The sequence below is a fragment of the Asparagus officinalis genome, chromosome 7 (genome assembly GCF_001876935.1).
Source record: "Asparagus officinalis chromosome 7, Aspof.V1, whole genome shotgun sequence".
NCBI classification, from domain to species: Eukaryota; Viridiplantae; Streptophyta; class Magnoliopsida; order Asparagales; family Asparagaceae; genus Asparagus; species Asparagus officinalis.
In genome coordinates this window covers 17,342,548-17,353,286 of record NC_033800.1, presented here as the reverse complement: position 1 = coordinate 17,353,286, position 10,739 = coordinate 17,342,548, and the positions used below count along the sequence as shown (strand labels likewise).

Here is a 10,739-nt window from a genome sequence, read left to right as displayed (position 1 = left end):
TGGGATGTCTTTATCTTCTATGTTGAATATTGGATATTTGTCCCTTGGCAATATGAAAAAGTGAGCAAGTTCAATTGTTGTGTGGAGGATAATTTCTTATTTACTATTTTTTAATTATTAATATAATTGGTTATAGTTTAATATTTAAAATATTTATTAAAATAACTATATCAATGAAAGTATTTTTTGGTATATATCTAATATTAAATATTAATTTAATAATTTACAAAATATGGTCACTATAGTATGATACTTAAGATATTTATTAAAATGATGATTTTTCAAGAAGAATATTACACTACAGCAAAACATAAATACATTATATTATTATAGTACGTTGATTCAATATCTATATATTATTCTTTTAGTTATTTTAATATAACCAAATACCACGTGCAACGCACGGGCAGTATTTTAAAAAACAACATGCATCTCTTTATACCTTTCTTTATCCTTAATCCTTCAACTAAGTATATCACCATCTTTTTAAAAGTTTGGATCCTTAGAACAAAATATACTTCAAATCCAAATTCACGTGGAACAAACATCAATGGGCTCTGCCTACCCAATTTTGGCCCATCAAATCCAACAGTCCTATCAGGATGGTGATCAATAGTATTCACGAAATTGGATTCCTGAACTAGACCCAGTTGCCCAATTTCATGCATTTTGACTAATCAAAGTTCAATCTAGATCACCAAAAAAGCAGATCATTCTAAAGATTGAACAAGATTGATAAAGCTTATGGCAGAAAGAACATTGAACTAGAGCCAGTTATCACAATTTTTTTATGATTATTAAAGGTCAATTGAAATGACTAACAGTAGACCACCATCCTCTCTCGGATATCACAAAAAATCAACGACTTGTTTGTGCAATGCTCCACATATAAAGCTCGAAGACTATCAATATGTATCAAAATATATCAAAATGTACATCTTGTCTCGGACACCATACTTTTCTTTTTTTGAAATTTTAAAGTGTTATTATTAATTTTTTTTGAATTTTTAAAGTGTTATAGTTGGACCTTTTGACACTTGAAATTTGAAAATAGACAATAAGACTAGGAACAGAATGAGAACTCTGGGCAAATAAAATATGAGGAGCTATAAGTTATAAACTAATATCTAAGGCTAAATAGCACTCAAATAGCTTATAGTTTTCTTATTTCACACACTCATATATCCTCACTTGTCTTTTACGGTAACAATAAACCCTAAAATTTCTAAAAGTTACACTTTAATACTTTATATTAAACAACTTTGAGAAATTTCATATGCATAACTGTTGATGTCAGTTATCAAACATGGGATTATCTGAGAGTTTGTGGAATGATTAGGGTCCTCTAACTCCTCCTGATGAATGGTTCTAAGGCTTGCTCTTCTTCCCTGCATATAAAGAAACTCGTAAGAGGGCAGAGTTGGGTTCTCTGATTGTTCCTCCGACGATCAAGTTAGTAGGTGATTTTGAGTGGGGATGTATAGAGTTTACTCTTAGTTACATAAAAAAATCAGAGAACATTACATCATGCAGTGCCACTCCCTTTATAGTGGATCTGAGGGGCAAGAAAGTAACTTGGACTGAGTCTAGCTAGGTAGCCGAGTCGACAGACATGTGCTACATGTCAGTTGCTGAAGGAAGTGAGTCACCTGGTTATTTATTGTGGGAATGACAGCAGGTGCTTGGTGCTCACTGGGTCCGATGAGTCATAAAGGATATGGGGGCTAAAGCAATGATGATGTTGTCAGGACAGTCAATGTGAGAGTAGTCGGCTGGCAAGGGGTTCGAGGTAACTATCGTCCTTCGACTCCTCAGGTTCAGGGCCGAGAAGTACCGCCTTGTGACTCGGTTATGCAAGATATTAGCTAAATAGTGGGCCAAGTCAGGTCGCTTATGGAATCAATTGAGGGGTTGGCCGAGTAGTACCGTCTTTTGACTCGGTTACGCGAGATGTCGGCCAATCAAGTCGGTTGTGTTGAGGCGGATGTTACCTTGGTCTTGAATTAGTCAGGTTAGATATAGTGTAAGACACGTGTCGACTTCTCTGTGGAGATTAATATTTAGTATTTTTAGGGGTATAATAGTTGGCTTCTTTCACTTGGAGTCGGTTTAGGCCAGGTCCAAGTGAAATGAGATTGTAGATTTGCTGAGTCACGAGGTGCATTAATGAGGGATGGCTGAAAAGTCTCTTGGAAGTAACTTGGCTTACGTCAGAGGATATCTCATAGCCATCGTCGCCTCGCCTTTCGTGCTTGATTGTGGGCTACTTAAGGTAGGCGTGCATTGCCTCGATTTTAAAGAGGTCATTTCAAATTCTGGAGTTAATCTTAACTTGAAACTGATCCGGTCATTGGGATGTTAACATCTGCCGATCCAGCTGTCTATAAGTACGGTGGTTGTGAGGAGAGATTTGTTTGTTTATGAAAATATTCGAATCTTAACTGAAAAAGAGAACTTTGGTCTTTTTCTTCTTCCGATGATTTTCTAAGAATATTTCGATGGCATCCTCCACTCTTAACACTCGTCAGGGTTAGTTGGAGATGTTCCACTCGAAGGTGGCGCTACCACAACTGAGGTCGTTATACGGAAGGTTTGATTCAGCTGATGTGGCTGCTAAGTTGGCGGGTCTGTCGCCTGCGATCGGTCAGGTCGAGAAGAGAAGGAAGCTGAAGAAAATTAGCGGCCAGGGCCCTAGGAGGGCAATTGAGGCGGAGACCAAAGACGTCCGTGTTGATGATGGGTCCCCAGCCCGAGAAGAAGGGGTCGACCTTCAGAGGGTCTAGGCCGAGACTGGGGCTCTAGGGAGAGGCGATATTCCGGTGGAGACAGAGGTCCCAACAAGGGGCGAAAGGGCCCCAGATGCTTTGGCCGAGTCAATTCATTGCCAAGGGAAGGAGCTGGCTGCCAAGGGGGTATCTCCTTCCAAAGAGGCCAGGGACCTAGGAGGGCAATTGAGGCGGAGACCAAAGACGTCCGTGTTGATGATGGGTCCCCAGCCCGAGAAGAAGGGGTCGACCTTCAGAGGGTCTAGGCCGAGACTGGGGCTCTAGGGAGAGGCGATATTCCGGTGGAGACAGAGGTCCCAACAAGGGGCGAAAGGGCCCCAGATGCTTTGGCCGAGTCAATTCATTGCCAAGGGAAGGAGCTGGCTGCCAAGGGGGTATCTCCTTCCAAAGAGTGTGGATGGTCATATCTTCATCGTGTCGACGAGATCGACTCTAAAACATGGGACCAATTGAGAATGCAACTGATAGGATCTCCCAAAGTTGACCATTGATATGAGAAGGAGCCGACTCTGAAAAATATACCAGACTACTTGTCATCTAGATGCGAGGGCGTCGGTGCTTGAGTCTTTGGTTGCTTAGTCGAATGCGGTGGAGCGGCTTTGGCTTCCCCACGACGAAGAGATTTTTAAGGAAGTCTCATATGTCAGTCTGTATCTAAACCTCATGAGCTATCTAGTTCGTGGGGCTCTAGTGGAGCAAGAGATATTTGGCCAAATGGAGCAAGTCTGAGCTTTGTACCTTAAGCATTAGGAGGAGTCGGCCGCCCAGAAGACCAATTTGGAAAATGCCCTTCGGTCGCTGTCGACGAAGGAGAATGAATTGGGCGATTAGCGTAGGGAAATGGAGGTACGAGAGAGCATGATCGACACCTTAAATGCCTTAGATAACGAGAAATATGTTGATATTGATAAGCTCAAGCACGAACTCCATGAGCGGAACAAGAGGATAAAATTTTTATCCGATGAGGTGTCGCGAGGGAGGCGAGAGAGGGATCGTGCTATGGAGAAGACCGAGTCCGACCACCACTCCGCCCAGCGCCTAAAAGTCGAGCTGGAAGAGGAGCGGTTGGCTCACAAGAAACTCCGGGAGGATAGTGCTCAATGCGAGTCCTCTTTAACCTAGGCTCAAAACCGTATTACTCATCTGGATTTTGAGACTCATCGATCGGAAATTGTCGAGGGATACCGTTGTAGCGTCCTCGGTAAAGTGGAGGCGATGATGACTTGCAAGGCTGTGTATGATTATCTCTTGGCGCAACTTTCGGCCGAGTTGAAGAGTGAACCCGACCATTTCCGCTATCCTCCATGGATAACACACAAGCTAATTTTATACCTTAATTTTTTTTGAACAATTTACGGCTAGCATGCAATAATTCTATTTTGAATAGGCTAAATTGCACTAAAATATCTCATGTTTCACTAATTTAGCACTTATATACCACCCATTGGTTTTTGGAGCATTTATATACCTGAGTTGTTTAAAATTAGCATTTAGTATCATATGTTATGCAAGTGTGGAAATTTTTATTAGAAATTCTCTTATAACATTCATGCTAATTTTATAACTTTCTAACTATTAAATTTGCTAAAATTACTGTTAAATCTATCCAAATTTTATTTCCTAAATAGAATCACAATATGTTTAAATTAAAATTTGGATAGGATTAACAATAAATTTAACAATTATTAATGACTGAAAAGCTCTAAATTAATGTGTACATGTTATTATGGGAACTTTCATGTGAAATTTTTTGTTGTCGCATAACGGAGGGTTACTACTAAAGTGCTAGTTTTAGACAACTCAGGGAATATAATTGCTCCGAAAAATAACTGAGGGTATATACATGCTAAATGAGTGAAACATAAGGTATTTTAATGCAATTTAGCCTTCTAAATATACCCAGTGTATGTCTAAAATAGAAGTACCATACATTTAACACTGAATTTAATAAACTAAGGGCTAAGAAGTTCTAACATTAGCTTGTGAGTGTCACGTGAAAAATTTCAAAGCAAATTTATCAAGTTTGCATAATAAATTAAACTGCACCTTCTAGAAACTTCAGGGTAATATAACCGATAGCAAAAAACAAGTGAGAGTATACAAGTGCAAGATGGATGGGGAAAAAAATAACGAAAGAAAAGGGAAAAAAATAAGGTATTTTAAGTACTAATTAGTCAATATTTAATAAAACTTTAAAGTGGCTCATTGATAAGACATAAGGCAGCATAATTCCGTAAGCTTTTCTATTACCAAGATAAAGATAACAAAGCAAAATTTCCTCAAAGAGGATTCTTACCGTTTCCAAAAACAACTGCGGATACAAGATATTATGAACGACAATGAAAAAGATATTACAAGATTTTCAGGACATCAGAATCAGATAGTGGCATGCTTATCTTGGTATGCAATGAGTGGCACTTTAGCAGATTTAGCTTCCAAATCAAGCAAATGTTGTCGCCCTCAATAGCATTACCATGATTAAAACTCAAGCCAGACTCTTTACTCTTTTTCACTTTATATGAAGCTTTCAATATGCTTTATTTACCACAAGGACAATAATAACATAATACAATCTCTTCAAAACTTAAATTAGGGAACAAGAAGCATCTATACAAAGTCGGACGCTTGAACAACTTGATAGATAATTTTAAAGAGAGTAAGTGGGCACATACTTCTAGTGATCTAATACCACCATACGCATCCTTTATCCATAACAAGGAGAAAGAGATAACATGCACAAACTCCGTAAAACTTGAATTAGGGAACAAAAAGCATATATACAGCTGGATGCTTGAACGGCTTAATGGACATCATCAGATCAGTTTAAAGTAGAGAAGTGGACATTTATACTTCTGGTAAATCTAATATCAATACGCACATCCTTTATCTATAACAAGGACAATAATGACAAATACAATCTCTTTATAACTTGAACTAGGGAGCAAAAAGCATCTGCGTACAGTTGGATGCTTGAACAACTTGATAGACATCAGATCGGTCTAAAGGAGAGAAATGGACACTATGGTAAAATATAATGTGTTAGATCATTACGCACATCCTACTATATCATTGACAGTATCACACCAACGCAATAACCGCATGCTACTATATCATTGACAGTATCACACCAACGCAATAACCGCATGCGATTGATGTTTAAAAGAGAGATGTTACTTAGCACCGGGAACAGTTCGTGATTTTAACACAACAGTTACCTGAATTTAAGCAAACTCCAAAGCTCATCTACAGTTTTGCACAGTATCTCTGTCTAGAAATCGTGTTTGTCAGCTTGTTGGACTGGAGCCATTATCATCTTAGCACGAGAGACACGATGTTCTTGGTTTGCTTTTGCTTCTGGGGTAGTGATAAGGGGCAGTTCTTCACATGCCTTTGAGGGTTCACCTTCATAAGCTTTGCATATGTAGGATTGGACATTCTCGTAATCCTGTCATAAAAGATGAAACCGTCGTCTAATCAACATGTAGATATACTTTTCATGAACATCGACATGTTTATATTTCTTGATAAACATTGACATTATTCACCTATAATTCATAAGCTTAAGCATTTTGGTAAAATGCCTTCCTGATCACACACATGAGCACTAGGTTTCAAGATGTTATGGACATTCACACTCAAACTAATCTAAATACTTCACAAACAACATAAGTAGATAGTAGACATCTGGCAGCGGAGAGGGCTAAGTTTTGCAAATTGATCCACATATATTTTGCTGATCGTGGATATACACAATTTTGGTTGTCACGGAATCAGAATATTCTTCTAAAATTTCTAACAGTGAGCCAGCAACCAAAGGATATTAAGGCATCTACACTAAAGTTTTCTACAGTTTAGGACGTTACATCGAAAAAAATTTCTTCTAGAATGAATATTACCATATGCGTGCTTGTCCTATAAAGCTCCCGCAAGGGCACAACGGTTCTTAAATTGATGGCAGAACAGTTACTAATACTGTAGCACACACTCCTCTAGCACACAGGTAATAAGCAGTATGTAAATTTCATCATAAAGCAATCCTCCGTTATGAACATCATGCGGACTTTACACATAAGAAGACATCAACTTTGTTATAGTATGTACCAGGTTACTAACATAATGAAATTTCTGACTTTGTTGTATCTAAATGTCCTTCAACATTTTAAGCAGGACTTCTTAGTACTTTCACATCATAAAGAGTACCACTTTCACATTTTTAGAAGGTATGTAGAAGGAAAATCTACATAAAGCCAATAGAGAAACAGTAAAAATTTTAAATTAACAAATAGGGTAAAGGAAAACTAACTTCGTATAGTGGCTGCCCATTCACTACTACCCATGGAACATATTTGTGTGGGGGCTGAAGAGAATCGGTTTGCTCTGCATACTGAAATTCAAGCTGCAAAAGAGTTTCCATCATGTCAAAGATAAAAAGTGCATTCGTACGCAATTCTGCAAGCATGTATCTGTAGATAACAACAGCTCTAAAAGACATAAATATTGTGGTATTCATGGTCCGTGAAGCTTATTCTAGATCAAATAGTAGGGCTATTCTAGATTAGATATTGCCACTTTTATCCTATGTCTAAAATGGGATTTTTATGTCTTTATCACCGGGGGTAAAAATCTATATGAACTCATCTGAAATATCATATATGTCAGTGCTAACAGTTACACACATGTATTACCAATTACATCATAATTAAACTTAGCTAGAGTTACTGTTTTTCAGTACATGAATGTTCAAGACTTCTGTTACTATCTTCTGTTGTACAGATAATATTACAATGAAGAAGGTGAAGAATAATAACTAATTGCAGATACAGATTCCACCATCATTGTTGGGGTTGGAAAGGACCATTAAGGAGATGAAATAGGCTAATCTACTTGGACCCGATTGACTCGAAATGATTAATCCTATTTGTGTCATGACTCATCAGTCCAAGCATATCTTGTTGGAAAATAGCCTAGTATTTCAGCAAGACAACGGAAATATGGAATCGAAGCGGGAAGTGGAACGAGAGGAAAAAGGAAAAAGGCGAGCAGTGGTGGTAGGACCAGCCCATCCGACCGACATAATTCTCTGCACATATACCGACCAGTCAGACCGATTTTGAACTGTTTTACTGTTTTGGGTCTGCTTTGGAATTCTAAACTCCTATTGGGTTATGCATCCGGTTTTGGGGCCTATAAAATAAGTCTTCTAAGTCTAGGGTTAGAAAGGAACCCAGCTGTCAAGGAGAGTTGCATATTGCATGAGAGAAGTAGACAAAACTAAGAGGAGTGATTTAGGCTTTTTTTTTTTTTTTTTTTTTTTTTTTTGAGAGAGAGATATTTTGGTGAGATTAATAGAGGGTTTTATGTGGGATCTATCTAGATCACAAAAATAGATTATCTTGTAATCTTTAGTATAAAAGAAGACTCAATTCTCTTCCCGTGGACCTAGGAGATTGCCGAACCACGTAAATCTCGTGTCTTTGTCTCTTGATCTAATTTTTCTGCAGTATATTGCTATTCTTTGCAGTATGAATAGGTTTTCTCAATGTTTCTACATCGCTCGGTGATCAATTGGTCTAAAAAGAAGGAGATCTAATCAGGGTGTTCGGTGATGCTTTCACATAGATCGCCTATTTGTGTGCAATGATCGGTTTCGGTTGGCATGTGCTAACATATTTAAGCATCTGTCAATCGTACTCTCTATCATAGATGAGACTAGATCTCATCTCGTGTTTTTTACTAATTGAAGTCACACTTAACTGAATGAATGCGAGACACTCTCTACAACAATAAATCTTCTCAATCAACAGTAGCATAATTAAAATTAGTTTATAGATCATGTTTTAATCATATGAATGTTCGAAACTTAGTATATCTCTATTACTTCTTCCATGTTGACACATAGATAAAACTAAATGGAGAAGGTGATGACCAAAGAACTAATAGCAGCCACAAATTCCATCATCACAATCCATCTCGATCTATGACAAACTTGAGATGACCAATGACCCTAACAGATATATGTCTATACAGATATTTCTTGTTTGCAAGATCATTATCAGCAAGAGATGAATGAGCACATTGGAAAGAAATCCTATGTGCAAGTGTAATCACTGCTCTAGTAGAATTTGTCACCTAGTGCTTAATGGGAAATTTATACATCCAGTTAGCAACATCTAAATGTCCAATTAGAGGACATTATTAAACATAGAATGATACGTATATAGAACCGATGAAATTTAAATATTTTATTAACCTAATTGCTTATAATAGGGCTGAGCAATGTTCGGTTCACACCGATTAAATTGACCGAACCACCCGATCTCTAGCAATTCGGTGCAATTTTTATAGTAGTTCCAGTCGGTTCGGTTTAAGCTTTTTTAAATTCGGTACTGACTAAACCGACCGATAGCACTTAGGAATAGCCACTTAAAATGTACACCCGTTTAGAATGCACCAATTGGCTACTTTATCTCTTTACCGCTCAATGCGTGCTAGCTGTCTTTCATTTGAGAGAGATAGGATATGCTCATTTTGTTCTACTTTCTCAAAAGAAAGTTAGATCTTTTCCTCTAACGAGTCCCTAGTCATACTAAAATCCCACTAACCATTTCTCTTTCCTTCTTCCAACTTATCTTCATTCTAATTTTTCTTTTTGTATTTGCTCTGATGGCGAGCGTCTTGGCCTCTGATGGTTGCAGTTATCGTTCCTATTGTTGCTTAATGGTGAAGACTAAAACAACCGAAACACCCGACCGAACCAAACCGATATAACTCGATTTGGTTCGGTTTGGTTGCTGTGCAACTGAGTTCGGTTTCGATTTGCTCCAAAATGATAAAAACCGACCAAACCGACCATTTGCTCAGCACTAGTTTATAACAAAATGGTTAGAGGAGAAGTAATACGAAAATGCTTTCTAGAGTTATTTTCAAATATTTGAAAAAGATGTAATATAATATACTTTTATCATCATGATCCAATAAGTCACTAACTAAAAGAAACTCAGGGAGTAACTAACAAGAGAACTTGAGCACCCACACATACACAAAAAAAGGGAACTCTGGTTGATATATGGATTATCATTTCAATTGATAACTAAAGAAACCTAAGTAGTAATATATATATATATATAGAGAGAGAGAGAGAGAGGAATATGGATATGCTTGGTACCAAGCACAAAATTTATGCTTGGTAGTGAAGTGGCATATTATCCGCCACTCATTCAAATGGGGGATCACATTCACATGGGTTGAATGTGGTCCCCCCAATTGAATGAGTGAATGGAAATGAGACACCTCACTACCAAGCACAAAATTTATGCTTGGTACCAAGTATACCTATTTTTCTCATATATATATATATATATATATATATAGGGGGATCACATTCACATGGGTTGAATGTGGTCCCCCCAATTGAATGAGTGAATGGAAATGAGACACCTCACTACCAAGCACAAAATTTATGCTTGGTACCAAGTATACCTATTTTTCTAAAACATGTAAAAATTTCATTACTTCAATCAGTAGTCTAAGTTGAACCATAGCGAAGTATACTACTACTTTGAAAACCATTTCTTAAAAAACACCTGAACCCACTAATCCTAACTAGAGCGCGAACCCAACTCGAACTCTAACCTGAACCCACTAATCCTAACTCGAGCCCGAACCCAACTCGAACCCTAACTGTAACCCGAACCGACTAACCCTAACTAACCTGAACCCGAACCCAAACCCTAACCTAGCCCAAACCCAAGTACGAAAGAGAGGAGGCGGAAGGGAGGAAATCTTAGAGAAGATTTGACAGGAAAATCAAATAAATGTGAAAGCCACATATCTTTTATTAATTAACTCATTTGTTTAAATCTAACCATTAATTTGAATCTAACGTTGTAGAATGGCCATCTCATATTAAACAAACCATCTCACCATCTCACCCTATCGCTTTTCTATATATAT

At 37.8% G+C, this 10,739-nt stretch overlaps 1 protein-coding gene across 3 annotated transcripts in view; it reads right to left on the bottom strand.

The window, feature by feature from the left end:
- The window catches only part of LOC109846767 (gamma-interferon-inducible lysosomal thiol reductase-like), a 33,163-nt gene continuing 28,039 nt past the window's right edge, over nt 5,616-10,739 (bottom strand). For 2 of the 3 annotated variants that reach the window (XM_020416012.1, XM_020416011.1), the window contains 2 exons: nt 7,090-7,182; nt 5,616-6,231 (listed from right to left, as the gene is read on the bottom strand). In XM_020416012.1, the coding sequence (XP_020271601.1) occupies nt 6,055-6,231; nt 7,090-7,182 (270 nt within the window). In that variant the 3' untranslated portion in view covers nt 5,616-6,054. The remainder of the gene's footprint in view (nt 6,232-7,089; nt 7,183-10,739) is intronic. The other variant, XR_002248575.1, reaches the window with a different exon arrangement.